The sequence below is a fragment of the Petromyzon marinus genome, chromosome 38 (assembly GCF_048934315.1).
Source record: "Petromyzon marinus isolate PM22_M1 ecotype Great Lakes invasive population chromosome 38, UKy_Petmar_22M1.pri1.0, whole genome shotgun sequence".
NCBI classification, from domain to species: domain Eukaryota; kingdom Metazoa; phylum Chordata; class Hyperoartia; order Petromyzontiformes; family Petromyzontidae; genus Petromyzon; species Petromyzon marinus.
The window spans coordinates 2,698,237-2,718,235 of NC_133704.1; the positions used below are offsets into that span (position 1 = coordinate 2,698,237).

The 19,999-nt window shown below is 46.3% G+C and overlaps 1 protein-coding gene and 1 long non-coding RNA gene across 4 annotated transcripts in view; one reads left to right on the plus strand and one right to left on the minus strand.

The window, feature by feature from the left end:
• Positions 1-2,654: 2,654 nt before the first annotated feature.
• LOC116950258 (membrane-associated phosphatidylinositol transfer protein 2-like) overlaps positions 2,655-19,999 on the minus strand; it is a 31,927-nt gene continuing 14,582 nt past the window's right edge. For 2 of the 3 annotated variants that reach the window (XM_032967929.2, XM_032967927.2), the window contains exons 5-18: positions 17,724-17,913; positions 16,629-16,748; positions 15,673-15,890; positions 13,960-14,138; positions 12,218-12,388; positions 11,006-11,176; positions 10,228-10,376; positions 9,618-9,731; positions 9,012-9,128; positions 8,628-8,776; positions 7,837-7,986; positions 7,403-7,586; positions 6,717-6,845; positions 2,655-5,904 (exon numbers count right to left, since the gene is read on the minus strand). In XM_032967929.2, coding sequence (XP_032823820.2) covers positions 5,626-5,904; positions 6,717-6,845; positions 7,403-7,586; positions 7,837-7,986; positions 8,628-8,776; positions 9,012-9,128; positions 9,618-9,731; positions 10,228-10,376; positions 11,006-11,176; positions 12,218-12,388; positions 13,960-14,138; positions 15,673-15,890; positions 16,629-16,748; positions 17,724-17,913 — 2,320 coding nt within the window. In that variant the 3' untranslated portion in view covers positions 2,655-5,625. Of the gene's footprint in view, positions 5,905-6,716; positions 6,846-7,402; positions 7,587-7,836; positions 7,987-8,627; positions 9,129-9,617; positions 9,732-10,227; positions 10,377-11,005; positions 11,177-12,217; positions 12,389-13,959; positions 14,139-15,672; positions 15,891-16,628; positions 16,749-17,723; positions 17,914-19,999 lie in introns of those variants that run through there. The other variant, XR_012946325.1, reaches the window with a different exon arrangement.
• On the plus strand, positions 7,981-9,532 carry LOC142930366 (uncharacterized). The gene is made up of 2 exons (XR_012946326.1): positions 7,981-8,332; positions 8,527-9,532. It is a non-coding gene; the product is annotated as an uncharacterized LOC142930366 (long non-coding RNA).

Genomic DNA, 19,999 nt, shown 5'->3' on the forward strand with positions numbered 1-19,999 from the left:
AGAGTCAGCTTTGACCCAGGTCCTCCACGAGGGGGCACAGAGTGAGAGGATTGATGTTGTTTTTGATGTCTACCGACAGACTTCGATCAAAGATGCTGAGCGACTGAACTGGGGTACAGATACCACTCTCCAGTACAAGAACCTTGCAGGGGGACACCACGTCCAGCAGTGGAGAAACTTCCTGTGCAGTCCCTCCAACAAGACCAGTCTCATCAAGTTTCTGGTGGAAGAGTGGAATCTGCCACGATACAGAGAGATGCTGCGTGGTAAGGTGTTGTACATGACCTGTGAGGAAACCTGCTACAAGTTGACAGAAGATGAGTGTGAGGAAGTAGCAGAGCTGCACTCCACGCATGAAGAAGCTGACACCCGTCTGCTCCTGCATGCATTGCATGCAGCAAATGTGGGCTTAAAGGCAGTTATCATCACAGCTGAGGAGACTGATGTCATGGTGCTTTGTCTTGGCTTCCAGAAGGACATCACTTGTCCCATTTACCAGAAGTGTGCAACACACAACCGCACGGTTTGTCGATATCAGCAATCTGGCAAGGTCAGTAGGAGACAGCATCTGTGACAGCCTAATTGGCTTACGTGCCCTCACAGGCTGTGGCACTGTCAGTGCATTCGCTGGTCGAGGGAAGCTGAATGCCCTGAAGATGGTGAGAAAGGACACTTCCTGCCAAGAGACTTTTAGTCTACTGGGGCAGTCATGGAATGTGAGTGATGAGCTGTTCCATAAAATTGAGCAGTTCACCTGCCGCATGTACGCTGCTAACAGCAGCACTGGTGAGATGAACGAACTGCGCTACCAGCTCTTCTGCACCAAAAGGGGAGAAGTCGAGTCCAGCCAGCTGCCACCATGTAGTGACTGTATCTTCATGCATGTTCATCGAGTCACCTATCAGGCAGCAATCTATAAGTGCTGTCTGCAGGCTAACCCTGTGGTGCCAAGCCCTATTGAGTATGGATGGACAGACGATGATAGCAAGCTGGCCATGGGAACTGAACATCAGCTCCCTCACCAAGAGAGCTCAACAGAGGATGTACTTTCTACGGCAGCTGAAGAAATTCAACCTGCCAAAGACAATGATGGTGCAATTCTATACAGCGATCATTGAATCCATCCTCACCTCCTCCATAACCGTCTGGTACACTGCTGCCACTGCCAAGGACAAGAGCAGACTGCAGCGTATCATCCACACTGCTGAGAAGGTAATTGTCTGCAATCTACCAACCCTCGAGGACCTGCACACGACAAGGACCATGAGGCGAGCGAGGAAGATTGTGGCCGATTCCTCCCACCCTGGACACTCTCTGTTTCAGCTACTCCCCTCCGCCAGAAGGCTTCGGTCCATCAGGACCAAAACCTCACGCCATAAAAACATTTTCTTCCCATCTGCTGCTGGCCTGTTAAACAAGGCTAAGGGCTTACACTGATTTTAACATTTTATCTACATAATGACACCTTGCCGATATTAACTATGTTAACCTATTTGTATTTTTTTATTTTTTTATTATATCTTAAAGCTATTTTATATTAGATATTTATTCAATTTTATATACTTCAGCCCGTTGGTGTTAGACTTTTAACCCTTATTATTATAGTAAGACTTGTTTAAAACCTATGTAAGATTTTAGATTCCTATATGTTGAATGTATGCACCATCCTGCCAAAGTAAATTCCGTGTCGGTGTGAACTTCCATGGCAAATAAAACCCTTTCTGATTCTGATTCTGATTTACTGGATGTGCTCTCCACCCGCACCAGATGTGGTCTTGGAACTACTGGCATGCAAGTGTGTGCGTTCATGCAAAATGCCAAGCTGCACGTGCCTGTCAAATGGACTGCCATGCACAGACATGTGTAGGTTACAGACCTGCAGTAACCAACAACTGCAGGATGATCCAGAACCTGACTTTGAACTCAGGGAGTCAGATGACGAGATAGATGAGCAGTTTGATGAGTGACACAGGGCGGTGATTCTGATGGTATTACTGTGGTAGTAGCAGTATACATTGATGCACAGTGTGATCATTCTGGACTTGGTTACCCTTGTTAACACCATCTAAGTACACACAGAGCTTCTTCACATATTCCCATCAATAACGATATATATGGGATTACATGTATCATTGACTAAGTATATGCGAATGTCAATGTTCATAATATTCAAGTAGTTCTTTACCTCACGATGGTAATCCTTATTATCCTGTGTTTTCGTTGTATATTTAAACCAATAAAGACCAGTTTGTGACCTAACTGGCTTTGGTCGAGGTAGTTTTTCAGTAATAATGTCAACTTCATCGTTCTGGACGCCTGTCACAGGGTATTGGTATAAAAGTCACGGTAACTACAACCAAGCTGCCACTCCGCAAAGGTTATCAAATCAGAATATGTCCCACACACTGGAGGATTACAAAAACCATGACTAGACTTTGCCACCTCAGGTGGTACTAATAAGTGATCTTTTTGGTCTGAGCCCATGGACTAATTTGTCAAGTTGTGAGGGGAAAAAAACGACGGTGCTAATTCATCCGGACACAACAATCGTCGAAACTTTGACACGACTGCGCCTTAATAGTTGTGCGTGGCTTCTCTGAGGTAAACCAGCATAATAATAATGTCCTCATATCACCAAAACATTGCATGAAAAGTACAGTCAACACATTTATTACCAAACACTCTACAATGTTACTGCATTAACTCCATCATGGTCCCATAGAAGCCGGTGATGCAGTATTTTATCACCAAGTCTGCCATTATCCTGCCAAGGCTACCTCACAAAATAACAATTTAGTCAAGGAAACCCCTAAAGGACTTGCAGCAATGCTAGAGGGAGCACTCAGTGTACACAAACGTTGCTCACATTTCCATTATCACGAGATTCGCATGCTCATTAGGCTGTACAAGGAAATACTTTGGCCAGACCGAAGTGTAAAATACAATACTCTGAACATCATACATTGCATACAACAGTACTGTACGTCATACTGGAAACGAATTAGGTATTGTTCGTAAATTGTGGGGAATTATTACTTGTACAAAAGCTTTAAAAACACAAGTCACCTACAATTATCAATACACAGGATGTGCATGCCAGCCGATATACGGTATATATATATTAACGTTACGAAACTCACAAGCCAAGGTTAGGCCAAAACATCGCCTTTGGTCCTTTACTAAAACTAGATTATTTTTTATACAACCTAACTTTACTCATCGCATTGAGTTGCTACGGAGGATAAATGTTCAGTGCTTTATACTCGAATATCAATTTTATATTTTAAAACAAAATAGTGCAACAATTCCACACGTGAACAGTTCCCTATGAGTAACGCGCAGCACATTGGCACACAGTTGCTCCCATCAACGAACATGTTTCTTTTGCAAAATGCTATCTGACCCGATAACATCCTGCAATGGGACAGGGCAACACACATTAAATATATCCGTGGCGATTTATACAAAGAGAATGCGGCCGACAGCACCTCATTGCTTCACAACTATTCTGGACCCATGCAACAATATTCGTCAAGGCAGTCTTTTTAAAAAAAAGTGGCCAAGAAAGTTCCGTTGGGCTAGAGCAGGGACTTACGAGTTCCTTGCAGTTTCAACTTCTACAACTCTAGAGCTCAGCGGTGACATGTATCGTGATACAACCTATTCAAACACGTGATTGGGTTTTTAATCGCCCGTCTTACCCCTCGGGACCCAGGCAAAGGGTGCCCCTCCTGTTTCTGTTTTGCGGGCGACGCACACACACACGATTGTCTGCTGCTGCCATCTAGTAGCAACATCTGAGAAAGGAAAGAAAAATAATTGCACATACGGCCCAAGGTCATACCCCCCCCCTCCCCCTCCAAAATATTCCACACACCATTTACCAAAACACAGTACTGGCCCCAGCTTCACCCATAACCATGAACGCCACAATTGTCTGGCTTCCGGGCAGCATTTAAAAAATATAAGGCTGTGAAAGCGTTAAGTGACAGTGTTCGAAGCATGCGAGCAAAATACTCCCATTGGTGTTGGGCAATTTGTTGGATTTTTTGCCAATCAGTGTGCAAAACCCACCGCACAACAGCATAATTCTACAAGTTTGGCATTATTCAGAGCTTAAGAATCCACTTTTTTAAGGATATATTCTGATAATGAAAAACTTGCGGTACAGTGCAACATTGTAATACCATTCCCATGTGGCATTTTTGTGCATATTAACATCCCGTGTCTAAAGTCAGTGATTTCTTGTAGCATGGTCATTGCTCCCGAGTTTATCAACGTGTGCCCACATCCAACATTCAATTTGGCTGGGGCCATGCAAAATAGTATGAAGAGGTTTAACTGGGCTTAACAAAACTGATGTCTCACTGAATATCCTGCAAAACCATGACTTTTGCGTGGAATTAAATGTTTTTATACGTGCCGTTACTAGTTTGCTATGTATGCGTGTATATGCGTGTAGCGGACATACGTATTAATGTATGCGAGTATATGTGTGGTGGGTAGAGGTATTGTAGTAACTACGAACCCTGTGATCCAAGTCCGATTCTCACTCGTGGCCAACATAAGTGATGAGTATCTGAACCGGTCCTGTGCCTCCCCTAGGTCCACTTAACCTAAAATGAGCAGCTGGTGTAGTGGTCAAACATCACCACTGGTAAGACAGGTGGCTGGCCATGGTACTGTGCCCTATTGGCCTTCATTGGAGCTCGCTAACAGTACTTTCCCGGGTCTGTCCCGTGACCTGTCAGCGAGCCTTCAACACTTCACGTGGCCTCAGGTTGCACCTGGCTTGGGATAAGCGCCATAGCGACGTTACCGCCACTTCGTGGCGAATGGCGGCAGTTGTGTGTATATTCGAGTTATAGCATTAACATTTTTTGTCAAAACTAGTTACCAGTTTGTCGCATGTGTAGGACTGTCGAGCAATAGACACATTTTTAGCTGAAATATGAATGGAGTAATCGTGGTGTGATAACACACAGGACTTGCAATCCAGAGGTCACCTTATCAATTTTATCTCTCGGCGCGGCAGTGGAAACGATGCTGCAAGTTTTCTTAAACCTCCCCCCCCCACCACCGCCTCTGTTCACCCAACGATACAAATGGGTCCACCACAGTCGATCGGCAGGTAGCGTGCGGTGGGGAAAGGCGTGGGTACGCCAAGAGGTCTGGTCAGCGTGGAAGAGCAGCCAAATATTCTCGAGAGCTCCCTTTAGTGGAGGCCTTTCCACCAGTAGTGCTGTTAGCAAGCACTGTTACGTTTTAACTGAGAAATGAGGGCAAATATCCGATGCATGCTGTTGGTACGTTTGCGCGCGCCATTTATTGCTAAACTTCCAATGAAAACGATTCCCAGTTCCTGAATTTTTAAACTAATAATCAATTATGAAAATGCTTACTGGTTGCGATTAAAAAATCTGAGCGTTCATGGGTACGCATCTATATGTGTATGTACGAATGTGTACGTGCACACCAATCAAAAGCCTGGGACACCCCTTGCAAACGGGACGTTCCATCTGAAGTGATCGTCCGGGTGAATATTTTAACTGAAAACAGTGGCACCTGACGAACGGGACTTGAAGCGTGGGGGTGGAAGAGCTCTACTGGAGCGTGGGCCCAGGCTCAGTGCTCAACATGCGACACGGTCACGCTCATGCTCCTCTGGCCGTGCTGCCTCCGCTCGGGATCCGCCTCGGGCTCCGATTGGCTGTGCGCTCGCTCCGCAGCGTGGGCACAGCCCGCCGCCTCGCACGGCGGGAGAGGCCGCGAGGGGCGGGTGCCGTGGCCTGCCAGGTCCAGGGCCCGCGCGTGGTGCTGCACGCGTGCGTTCACTTGAGCCGGCCGCGAGATGCTGCTGCACTCCAGCTGCACGAGGTGAGCCGCGTAGCCTTCGGAGATGTACTGCACGCCGCAACGGTCGTTAGGTGCACCATTCTTAAGGACTGCGCACGTGATTTAAACTTTTGTGTCTCATAATAACATTTTTTGCGCCACACATTGCAGTTGTAAACATATGCATTCACGCATCGTTTAATAGTGTACTTCCGTATATATTTCCCTCGTTTGAATTAGGGAAAACAATGCATAGCTTAAATATGGTAATTATTATGGTAATTATCACTTTGGAAAACCAAGCTTAAAAAATGTATATTTCAAGGAATGAACATTAAAATGTATTAATGCCTTTACAATAACGTTGATGGGTTACTTGAGGTTACATTTAGTGGTGGTAATGTGTATTGGCACTTCTCACAACTCCAAACGTGCGCTGGCACATTCTGAACAGTTACAATTCCTCTACTAAGATGATTCCGCAGAGGGGAAATGGCAGTGTATGGGAGTTGTCAGAGTGTGTTATGATTGTGAGAGGGCGAGTGAGTATCAGTATGGGGAACGGTAGTGCATAGGTTAGCGCGCTGCGCTATGGATCCGAAGAGTACCAGATGCGGTGTGTTTCCATCGCCACCAGGGAGACAAAGCCAGCCGGGCATAGTGCTGGCCACACAATCCCTCATGTGCCATGCCGGCCTTCATAGGTGCTCACTAACAGCACTTACCCCAAAAGTCCGTTAAGGCTATACGGGTGGTCTACAGTACAGTAGTCTTTGTGAGTGTCAGTGAACATTGGCTACAGCACAAATAAGTTTAACACAGGCACCTTCTTATTTACATTTAGACCACTCATTCCTCTGGTAGATTATTGAGCCGCTCGCCTGACATTGGAGGTGGTGTTTTTTCGATGGCCGTCCCACGATGTATATCTGCGATGGAGACAGCCCCAGAGCGTGGTACACTCCGATGTCTTTACTCGACCCATATGATGTGTGGATCCTCATATGAGCCTGAAATAAAAACAATATTAAATAACATTTGCAGGCCATGTAATAAATGACAACTAAAATAATTTTGTTTAATACGTAGGCTTTCGTGACCATAAAATAATTTTAATATCATCAACTTTACATTTAGGGTACATTTTAGCTTAATTAAGCGTGTGAGTTGTTGCGACCGCTTATAATACAAACGTGGTTTTTCGGGCTTGGCTTGAGTAAGGCGTTCTTTCTTTCAAGCCGTCGCCTCACACATTTTGCTTCTTTGTGTTTTGTGTACTTCCCGTGATAATGTAGGTTTTAAAAAGCAACATCGTGGCATCGTGAGACGCGAGTCTGTGATTGATTTGCCCACCCTGTCCTCAGACCAAGCCCAGAGATATTTCTCAGTCAGCCTCGGTCTATCAAAAACGGTGCAGTAGACTTGAGTAAAGTTCAACACATTTCCAAAAGATTTCAGGACAAACGAATTCCTGCCACCCAAACACAGATACCAATTCCCGGACTGTCCAGGGAAAACCCAGACAGGGGGCAAACCCCTGTGTGCGGCGCTGCTCAACATAGTACACCTCTTGCTGAAGGCTTCGGAGAAAGTTGGTCTTGTGTCGAAGTGGGTCGTGAACCAGTCCGTCACAAAATGACATGAGGCCGTGTGGGAAGTTATGCTGTGCCAACCATGCCACCACTCTCTGCTTCTGCATGTCAGGCCTCCCCGTCACGTATATAAGCAGAAAGCCCAGTTCCTGCCAGTGCCTGTAAAATAAAACAGATGTCGCAAATAATATAACAAACTACTTTAAACAAAGTTGCTGAGTACAAACCCAAAGACTCAGACCATCAAGTGGCCAGCAACAAACAGCACAGTCAACATAGTAATAGATAAGAGGTAATTCGTTTCTTGAATTGAGGGAGGCTATCAGAGCTTCGGGAAAGTTACAAGAGCTGTGCTCAGCAATGGCGTGTAAAAGAAACACCGTTGTGCTTTGACCTTGGGAGCACGTACCGCACAACGTCGATGGCCCCTGGGCGCACCTTTGGGTCAGTGCCCGTGAGCGACACACTCGCCGCGAATGAGCCATCGATGCTGAAGACGACGCACTCCGTCCCCTTGGGAAGCACAGCCAGGAAGCTGTCAGCAAACGTGCGGTCTCCTCTGTGGGATTTACAGACACGGCGTCTTCATGGAATTGTACTCATAATTTATTATTCACTCTGCTGTTTACGCAGCAAAACCTCACCAAGTCTCAATGCTCTTTTTTTTTTAATCCTGCCAAGTTTTCGAAGTAGGGGGCGATGTTGCTGTGTGCAATCCCAATTGGGTAACTTGCGGATAATAATTTCAGCATTGAAATGTTTGGCGAATACCAGTTACATTAAATGAAGTACTGTGAAGAAAAAGCTGAAAAAAATATGCCTCCTCCACATATCTGTCCCTGCACATAAATATATTTGTTAAATGTACACATCCCATCAGTAACATCCTTTTTACAAGGATTCATGTCTGCATTAACCACAATACCTGCAGTCAAAATGCAAAAAAATACTATGATAATATATGCATTGTCCTTGAAACTGGTGTGGACCAATCAGTTTCAAGGACAATGCATATATTATCATAGTATGTTTTTTGTTTGCATTTTGACTGCAGGTATTGTGGTTAATGCAGACATGAATCCGTGTAAAAAGGTTTCAGTTTTGTTGCCAGAAAAAAGGGGAAAAACCCTATTAAGCTTCACACTATCGAGGTCACATCAGAAACTGGCTTCACACTATCGAGGTTATCTCGCGCTGCACCTGACGACCATCTTGACGGGATAGAGGCCAATGCCAATGTGCTGAATGTCAGGGATGACGTAGCTGACGCGGCCACTGCTGTTTGTCACCTGAGTGTCAAAGTATACCCACTCTCCTTCTGGGGGCTTGGTCATGATAAACATGTCAACCTGTAGACAAAGCACACACAAACGCACGCAATGCGTGGCAGTGAAATTTTGAGTAGTTGCATAGTATTTATGCAAACCTGAAAGTCAATCAAAGAAAATAATGCATCGAACATTTCTGTAAGTCACGCAATATATATCTCCATTTGTGTTGATGTTTAGCGTACAAATAGGTCAACGTTTGGTAACGTGGCGAGGCGAGAGACAGCATGCTACGTGGGGGTTGTGGACGCGGCACCTTCTCCCCAGTGAGGGTGACCATGTCAAGGGTCCCGTACATGAAGCGGCCAGCAAGGCTCTGTGCGCTGCCTTCTACCACGATGACGTCATTGGCCCTGTGGTTCGCCGTGACGTTCTGAAGGGACATCGACACAACAATGGAGCTTGGAAAGATTTACGGTACAGTGTCAGCATTTGTAACAGCACTGAAACAGATACTGACATTGAGCTTAAGACAAGCTGCTCAAAAGCAATAATTACCAAATGTTTCTTATAGGGTTGTCACATTTTCTACAGATCAAACCCAGACATATTGCTCAGCCTAGTTCTGTCCAAACTTTGCACAATACTACATTAATGTACAATGCAATAGCACCAGATCTCGGTATAAATCAATTCCTGCCACCCGAACACAGATGCCAATTCCTGGACTGTTCGGATCAAATCCAGACAGACAGGTGACAACCCTCCTTACACTGCATATAGTTGCTCAATTAAATGTAGTCCTAGCTATTTCCATAGCGGAATGCAGGACTTAGTGCTTGAGCTAAAAAAATGACGTTTTATTAAGCTGCGTTATTGAAATGCAAATGTTGTGTCTGCACAATGTCACTGAGATACAGACTCGAATTTTGACAGAAGTCCTTTTCTTGAGCCACTTCTCCAGGGGTTTGCACGGTGACGATGAGCCATCCTGGGACATCTGCTGAGTCGCTCCCACTCTGCCTGGACCCAGCACCTGCAATGAGACTCAAAGTTAATTCGACATGCCAACCTGGACTATGCTGCCTCTTCTTGTCAATTACCTCATTATTCAGAGTGCAATTGTAATAACTTATTGTAAAACTACAATAACAGCATTACCGCTTTGTAGTAGCGTTCATTTTTGCATATAAATGTAATTAGTATCCAATTTCACCGCAATGGTGAATTCCATTATACCACGATGGTGTGGGTAAAATGGAAAATTGCAATGGTTTTGAAAAAGAATGATTGCCCATTGATTTTTTTTTATTTATCCAATTTGTTATGGTAGCGCAATACCTTTCACAAGCAATTTTAAAGTGAACGGTGCTCAAGGCTGACCTACAGATTAACGTCCAATTTTGAAATATTCCCTTTTTACCAAACATTCCTCCAGCATAGGGAGAGGAACCATTCTGTAAAGTGCCAGTGGACGTGCACGGCCTTCTGGGAAGTGTCGCACACTTCACGTGCAGGACTTGAGCCATCACCTGCTGCAGGAGGAACGCGGCAACGTCCATGGACTCCAGGTAGCTCGTGTGTGAGAGCTGGGCAGAGGACACGGCTGGGAAGGGCCGCACGGCCTCGGGGCAATGCAGCCAGTAGTCGATCCGCTTGACTCCCCACCACCTGGACAGGACTTGGGAAGAGGACGTGGACAAAGAGAGAGCGTGCTTGTGTTGTGAAGTAAAAAACTCACTCGTGCCTTCAGCGAGTCGTCCTGATAGACTCTGCTCGCCCTCAAACTTTTGAGGTGCGATTCAAAGTCAAAGGGATTTCTGGCTCAAATGAGCACCGAGATGGTGGCTCACCTCCTGTTTACAGCACTGAGCCAGTGGTGGAAATTTCACATTTCTATGGTGGGGGTGAGTCCCATACAATCACGGTCGACTTCCCCACAAAGTGGTAACGATGGATCAAGTGCAGTCTCCAACCCTCATTGTTCACATCTCTATGCAACGAAGTAGGACCATTGCCCCGAAACGTCACTTGTTCAATTTAATTTTTCTTACGAGGCCATTATTATTGACGAATTGTTGACAAGCACACCGCCAATGCATCATCGCCATTATCGGCTGCTTTGTTAAACAGGTGATGCAATCATGAAAGGGAAACTAAAGAGACGTACAACAGTGTCAACAATAACAGTGACAACCGCATTGCACTGGCTGCTGTCACCGGCGTTCATCAGCCATCGGGGCTAGAGTGGAGGGAGACTGGCCCAACACAATGACATGCAGAGGCTTTGTTAAACAACAATCAACTCACTGCCACTAATGTCCGCGGTCGTGAATATCGCCGCTGGCATGGGGCTGTGTTCTTTTGCCAGGCATTGGCGAGTTGCTTCCGGAAGCGCCTCAAACGTCGTCCTCGCCAGGTTGTGTTGGACGTCTCCGACTTGTGCGGCCTCTTCCGCGAAGTAGCGCTGAATTGCTGACGCTGTGAGTTCAAAAACAGAAAGTTCAGGCATACGTAAACAGTGCGATTTTATTCGTCAAAATTATTACAATTAGAGCACATATAGTTTTGTGTAAAACTAGGACCCACAGTTTAACACGTAGGTTTTCAGACCCGTATCTAACAGGACCCATATCTAACAAGAGAGGGCCCTTGTCAATAAACACCTGGCAGTTCACCAGCATTGGGTAAGTAAGGCTGACTGCTGATGAGATACTGAATGTTGAAACCAGTCCAGAGTTTGCTTGTATGAGAACCAAATAAATGAAGAACTATTACTTATGGAGTGAGTTCAACTGAGTCGCAGACGCACTTCTTAGAGGCAACACATTTATTAAATCAACACACGGGGTACTACTCCTTAACGCATTAATAACCTATGATGGTGGACCACCAGGCTATCTACACTAATTACATGGGAATTAGCTACGACGGACCGGACCCTGACCTGGGTCCGGGTCCACCTGTTGGTGACTCTTGTAGGACGCAGAACGTAGAATCTTCAGGATGAACAACAGCTGCTGGTCCCTCTCGGGGACCCGGCTTTTATCCTCTGTGGCGGGGCTGGCTCCGCCCTTAGCCACGACCACCTTCTGGATTCCTCGAGCAGGATCTCGGCCCTGACACGTGACCACCCCGAGCCCCCACCTGGGGGCCCTGTGTAGACTTTACCGGTCACGTGTCACGTGTCCATGGCCCCTAGAAACCCCATTCCCGTGGCCCGCACTCTCACACCCTATCCTGTAGGGGTCGGCACTGCACGCAGAGCGTGGTGCCACTCAGCACTGCCAGTCAGCGCTCACCAAGCCCCTCTAGGGCCGGTACTGCACCCACATACACGTGGTGCCCGCGATGTCACTACACACTGTATGAATGATTACTTCGTGTTGTGTATTCGTACATTGCCTTTGCTACCTGCAAAGAAAATTCAAAGTTTGTCGAGCAGACATCACATAACAAATCTCTCCCATGAAGACCTAAACACCGGTCACGGTGACCCACTTTGGATTAGGCCATCCTTACCCATCAGTGTTGAATGCCTCTCCACCATCTGCAGGCTGGGGTAGCGGGGTACTCTATGCGGAGGGATTTGTGTCAGACGTTGATCAAACAGAGGCTCCAGGCGACACGCAGACAGGTCGGCGGGATGGAAGATGTTGTAGATCTGCTGGCAAGCCGGCCGCAACTGGGAAACTGCACGGAGAGAAAAATAGTTTCAAGCAAGAATAATTGGGTTTCGTTGAAATATGGGGGGGGGGGACAAATTGTCGCTCCCATCGACAATCCCAGCTAAAAATGTATTCTGAAAATATCATATAGCCTCATGCAGATTACAGTGGATTGTTGCACCACCCCATATTGCATCACCTGAACTTAGAAAACAAATTTAAAGTAAAAAAGTATCTACATCCTCTGCATTACCTTCTGGTCGGATCAAAAGATGCAATGTTGTGTTCATGAACAAAAGATCCTTTTGGGGATCCAATCACCAGTATATGAAACGTTGTATACGTTGATAAACACAATCACATAAGTGGGACTGTACACATTCTATCTGGACAGGAGTGCACCTGATGTTAGAAATTCACTTTACTTTCTTCACTTTTCCCCAAAATATATGCTGATTATGTCAGGAGATGACGATTTTATTTGGAACTCTCACAGAGCGATGCAAGCCTCCATGATTAAAAAAAAGGTCTATAGAAGTAAATATCACGGAACTGCTTCTGAGATCCCTTGAAGAGACTTCTGATCCACAAACTAGGGGGCAGCACTTTCCCACCCGCCCTGCTGCAGAGTCATGTTTGTCACATGACAGTCAACTGATATGTTTAATTCTCATAGCTGGAATTGAGCCAAATTAAGTACAGAACCAAAGTTAATGTGATGTGTTTTGTTGTGCAATCATGGTGATCAGGCTGGGACCATCAACTCACTAAACGTTCGTACCCTATTAATACAAATTCGCTCTATTTTAGTCTATACGAGTCTGTGGGTCTATGCAAGTTTGTGGATCTCTGTATGAGTCTCTATGTGAGTCGATTCTCTCTGTTTTCTGTGTAAGTCTATGGGTCTCTGCTTGAGTCTAAAGCAGTGGTCCTTAACCTTACTGCAGCCTGCACCCCTTTGGTTCTTAACCCCAGGTTAAGAACCACTATTCTAAAGCAACAAAGCTGAGACCATTGACTCACTATACTTGATAACCCAGTTTAATCAATCACAGGCAATTGGATCTGGATTCGAACACAGCAGTGGCAGCTCCGTGCTCTAATCTCTAAGCCAACCGGCCACCTTCAATTAATTGAATTCAAAATTGGCTGTGAAAGTGCTACCTTGTATAACAAATATGTATGGTTCATAAACATAGTTATTTGTGAAATATAGCATAAAAACTGAAAAAAATGCAAACAAACGTGAAGATATGCGTACTTAGAATAACATTGAGAGACACTTGCATAAGAGAACATATGCAGGTTAATGATATAATTCAAGCTTTGAAGGAAAGTGGCCTTGGCCAGTACACTCCACGCCCAGAAGGTACGATGGACGGTGGTCAAGAATAATGACTGAATGGCAACCAAGGAATGGAACACGTCCTAGGGGAAGCAGCGATGGGACCGGTTCGTGTGCGGGTGCCAGATGGATCATTGCATCGCAAGATCGTGAAATGTGGTGACGCCTTTGGTGAGGCCTTTATTAAGCAGTGGATCGATCATGGCTGATGATGATGACGACGTGAGAGCACGCCGCGGGCGGGAGCATACGGCTGTTGGAGGGGAGGGCGAGACGCCGCAGAGTGAGCACCAGTGCCAGGGGCGAGCCCAGCAGGAAGAAGTCGGACACCGGGAAATCGAGGCGAGGGGGAGCAGGGGCGGAGTCGGTCGCCGAGGAACTGCTCCATCGCCGAGTCTCCACCTCATCCCGAGTGAAGCAGCCATGCACACTCCGCACGAGACAGCAATCTTAGCCGGCATGCCGCGTGACCAGCGGTCGTCAGAATGTAAATGTAGAAGTGTCGCTATGAAACATATTCTTCCTGCGGCCCATGTTCACACAGACACTCACTCGCTTACTTACGCATTGCCTCGTCAAAAACATCTGCCACTCACTTGAAGTAGCGGTGACATTACTATGGGGCATGCACCAGGCTAGGTGCACTGTTAGGCCATGTGAATTTTTGAAGGCTCGCTGGCGGAGGTCACGGAACAGACCCAGGTGTTATGGATTGATTGGCTGAGATGACGCAGATACACCACGTTTGGACCCCACTGCCTACTTGCTGCGTTTTAGCCACCCTACACTCTGCTCATTATTGTGAATATCACTTCTCTGCCCTCTATTGTTGTTGGAGGTAAATTGCCTCCAACTGCCCATGCGCGCCCTTCACGAGCCTCCTCCACAAAGGCCGATCGTGACACCGCTCGTACCAGTTATCGTCAGGTTCACTCAGGTCCACATCCTTCTGTACCACATCAGCCCATCTCCTCTCTAGCCCATGCTGCACCTGTTCAGCTTCCTCCGATTAGCACGGTTGGCTATGTACGGTGAAAAAGAAGTTCAACATATCTACATACATATATGGCCAAACAGAAGTAGTTTGGGCATGCGGTGGCTGGATATGCAGGCTATATGAGCCAGCCAATTCACCCTTGCTTGTCAGATCTTTCAAGGATATCTGAGCTCCTCACATAATCCAGTCTGGTTAGTCCCAGAATGGATCGTAGGTAGGCCAACCTGAATAATTCAAACCAGCGCAGATGTTTTTTTTCAGACGGGTCCACGTTCGCAAGCATAGGGAAGGGAGGGTACAACTGTGGTCAAGAAGAACCAGACAGGTCAGGTGGCTTCCACACAACGTTACACAGCTGATGAAAAGGTAATGCTGCCCGACTAATTCAGAGTGAGACCTCTGCTGCAAAATCAGAGCTGGTCATAAGCACATTGCCTATCTATGGAAACTTCTCCACTCTCTCCACAGCAGACCATTACACACTCAGTAACACGCTCCCATTCCCCCTCTGCAGACACATCATAGTGTAGGAATATGAACCATTCTAAAGAGTGCCAGTATGTGTTTGGTGTTCTCAGAAGTTCCTCTATGGCGCACCATCATATACAGTCACATCTCCACCACGGCATGAAATCCATCTCATTCTAATATGTATAATAACAATTAAAAACATTTTGTATGCAAACGGCACTTGCTAAGATACCTTGGCAACTCAAAGCGAATTACATCACATATCGTCTTGAGCATTCGAAGGGGACCCTGTCCTTGCTACACTATGAGACTTGCCACTGGCCTTCCAGTGGGCATTATTCTCCCAGTAGGAGATGATGTGGATTCTACGATTTCGAGTGCATGGTGGTCCGTGGGTCTAGGAAGGCCGGCAACCGCCGCTTGCGTGGCTTTAGGGTTCATCGTGTGAACGGCGCGTAGCCGCTGAGCCGTTGCGTCACCGTGGCATTCCGCGTACCTGGCGAGAGAGGCCTGGTGCAGGTGGAGGTGCCCCAGTGCCACACAGGGCCCAGCCCGCTTCCTCTCCAGCCGACAGGGCGGTAGGTCGCTCATGTTGACGAGCAGCTCTTGCTCACTGCGGCTCAGGCCTCGGCTGCTGGCCAGGGGGGAGCCACGGGTCTGGTGGCCGTGAGGGCAGCTGAGAGGCTCTCCAGCCGGCGATGCTGGGTTACTGTCCTACGTGCCACCAGCAAGGGAGGATGGACCAAGCGACTGCACTGATACCCCAAAAGTACAAGTCCTATGCGAGGCGCTCTATATACTGTGACGTGCATGGCAAACTGTTCAAAGGAAGCCTTTGGTAATACATAACACAAAAAATAACAAGGAATCAACCCAACTCTGCTGAACAGACACTGAATGTTGAACCAGTCTATAATTTGCTTGTATTGAACCCGTAATGTGGATAATATGCACTCCTAGAAGGCTATGTGGCTTGTGGGATTTGTAAACAATTCTTTATTTAGTGGCGAGATAAATATGGGAAGGAGGCATATTTGCTTATGTATTTTGTTATCCGTGGAAATGGATTGATATTAATTAGAATGTACACCTCTTTGTGAATCCAGTGCTGGATGCCGTGTCGGGCATAGAGATAGTTTTTGGCCATACTTCACCACTCTGGCCATTCCAGGATGTTCGTGGAGAATACCAGGACCAGTTTAGAAATAACTTGCCTCTGATGTCAGCTAGAGCTGGGAATCAAACTCAGGTCACGAGGTTAACAGAGAAGTGCACAAAACTACTGCACGAAGAGTATTCGCTGCACGTAACAAGTGTATGTCAGGAAATAGGCTAGGTGCTCTTGACAACTCAAAGTGAAAATAGAGTATGTTGAAAAGGCCTGCTTGGTAATTTGCGAGAGTAATTTTTTTTTCTGATAACATGTTTGAGCGCGAGACAAAGCTATCGTACCGAGCTGCTCTTAAAGCTTCCCTGTCGGCTGCTGTCCCAGCTGTCGCCTGGGGCCCGTTTGCTCCAGCACAGGGCATCAAACCCCATGATCCCACCCACGCCGTCTCCCACCAAGCACACCTGCCAGGGGACATGCGCACAGAACATGTGACCGCAAACGCATACACACCAAACGCATACACACCAATGCGATATTTGTAATCTTTAAACTGTTAGTTATTTCGTGAAGACTCTTTTTCAGGAGGGTCCTGCTAAAATGTTTTCAGTAATGGGTGACGATTGCTATGTGCATCTTAATTAAGTACGTTTTAGAGTAATTTTTCCAATGTAGCAAATGTATACCACGATGCCAGCACACAGCGGCCTACCTACTCTTTTGTTGAATGACATCATGCGATCTTTTAACGTCCACTGCAAAGCAGATGCTGCGTGGTACGTCATCGTTAATACACCAGGGTGGCCTCTGGGCTCGAACCATAAACTTCTGCAGCAGCCAATGAACGTGCTATCACCGGGCCGCGTTACTGCCCCAAACAATAACCCACAGTCGTAGATCGTGGCGTTGGCGGCTGGAAAAATAAAGGTAGCAGCCGAGGCATCATTGCCAGCTCGGTGCGTACTCGATGAAGGAAGTTTGCCACATGATGTTGCTTTGTACACTGGAGTATGTTGTTTTGATGAAGAAGTCATGATGGCCAAAGTCACTGCTGTTGTTTCGTTATACTCATTTAAACACGAGCCTTCCCTGATCACTTTCTGACTGTGAGCCGCTAGTTCTACCGCTGAGCTACCTGGCCGGTTTGCATCATACCGCGTACTTATTAAATTGGCTCTTACCTTTATTCGCTTTTGCTGTTCCTGTTACTTCGATTGCTAATTCATCATCAAACACCCTTTTGTTGATTATCCTTTCTCTCCCATGCCTTCCTCCACACTTCTCAATGATGTCAGTCTTGTACCTGTCCTATGCCATTTGTATCCAGGGACCTGCTGTCCCTGTACTGTCCCTGTAATTATTTTAATTCCTCATCCCTTCCCTTGACGTTAAAACCCACTAATATTTCCTTCCCCTTCATGAAGGTGCCATCTGCTTACCTTCCCTTGAAATGCAGTGCCCTCTGAGGAGGAGAGGAAGGCGCGGTGAGCGAGGTTGATCCGGTGGATCAGAGTGCTCACAGCCTCCTGGTACTGGGGGCTGGATGTCGCCAGGAGCGGCAGCACGGACAGAGACGCCGGGGTCGAGCTGCTGGGCTCACAGCTCGCGTCAGAGCCGTGTGGACTAAGTCTGCACAGAGAGAGGAGGAGACCCCTCACATGTCTGTGCACACCATGCAGCGATGTCATGGTGGGGATGGAGGGATTTCCCTGGCTCTGCTTTTTTATATCCCTAGGACTGCAGTCCCAGTTGTCATCCCCAGAGAGGGTCAATGTATCCACCCGCAATCTGGATTTTTAAAAATGTCAATGAACAGTGCCAGGGTTGAGCCTGATTAGTACTCGGATCGGTGACTATTTGGAAGCAGCGGGCGTTGTAAAGTTCGAGCAAGGATTGCCGCCTCTCCAGGGTTTCACCCGGACCGTCCGGGAATTGGCGTCGGTGTTCGGGTGGCAGGAATTGGTTTGTGCAGAGATTTGGTACCGGTGTTGTGGTGAATTGTATTACCGTGTACTGCAGTTTTAATAGACTTAGACTGAGTAATATTGTCTGGGTTTGTTTTGTGGAAAATGTGGTAACCCGTGTTGGAGCTCGTTACACAGTGGCAGGGAGATGGAAGTACAGCAACGGATTCTTGAACCTCCCTGTCGGGGGCTTTGAGCCTCACCCGCTCCTCTGCGTGCTGAGCTTTCTCAGGGCTCTCTGGTGTCATGCTGCAAGGATCCAAAATCTCATTATCGATTCGCCAAACATCCCAGTGCAGAAGTGCCCCTCCTTGAGAGGCTTCCCAGTGTGAAATGCATATCGAAGACATTCCGGAAATATCACCTGTCATGTTTTCAAGTATTATTTTCAGCTATTTCGATCAATCTATGATTGGATGAAGGACTCCTCATGGCGTGTTGGTCATATACAGTCCTACCTCGGTATACGACCGCTTTGGAATACGTCGAATTTGGTACACGTCGTGTTTTGACGAGAACAAAATGTCTTGGGATACGACGTCTTGCTTGGGATACTAGGCGCTTGCTAGAACTTGTATGGGTCGGGATGAGTCGTCGCGTGCCCGCGTAGACCCCGTTCACGACTGAAACAAAGCGCCGCTCCTCAGTCTGCCTGTACAGTAGATCTCGTTCAGTGCACAACCCTTGCTATAACTCTTCGTGAATTTTCACGTGTTCTTTGTCATTTTAACGTGAGAAAAGCCAAGTTACAAAGAAAACGGTTAGGTTTTAATTTATTTTTGCATTTATTTTAATTTATGCATAATAATATGGGTTTTCCCCTTTTTTCTGGCAACAAAACTGAAACCTTTTACAAGGAATCATGTGTGCATTAACCACAATACTTGTGGTCAAAATGCAAACAAAAAACACACTATGATAATATATGCATTGTGTTTGAAACTGATTGGTCCACACCAGAGACGGCTTTCTTTTGAGCCTCGTCTCAATTGATGTTAGACCAGAGGACGCCAAAAGGCGTACAGCTCAAAGACAATGCACTATCAGAGTGATGAGGGCTCGGGGTAAGCATCTACATCATTAGACCTCCTTTGCCAGTACCAAAATATAATAATGCATATATTATCGGAGTATGTTTTTGTTTGCATTTTGACCACAAGTATTGTGGTTAACGCAGTAACATGATTCCTTGTAAAAAGGTTTCAGTTTTGTTGCCAGAAAAAAGGGGAAAACCCTATTATTATATTTTGGTACTGGCAAAGGAGGTCTAATAATATTATGTATGCATTTTGGTAATAAATAGTGTCTAAATTATGTTATACAACCCCATTAATGTATACTATGCCATATTAAATATAATTTCTTATACTCTGGAACGGATCATTTCCTTTCCCTGTATTTCTTATGGGAAAATTTATTTTGGTATTCGTCACTTTCGGTATAAGTCCTCCTATCTTCTGAAACGAATTAACGACGTGTACCGGGGTACCACTGTAGATTATTTTGACCATAATTCACCGTGCTGGTCAGTGCAGGTTGATGATACCTTTATATGTTATCCTCCACTACTGGAAATTTGATAAATCACACCTTGGTGTGAAATCTTACTTATAAATGACATTTTTTGTCTGTTTGTCTCTGTGTCTGTCTGTGTACGAAACTTGCGAAGGATTTGGCTCGCAAACCGTGGGGTTTACGTTTAAAAATAGTAGCCGGATACCACGCCATAAGCCCCATTTTCCCATCCGTCA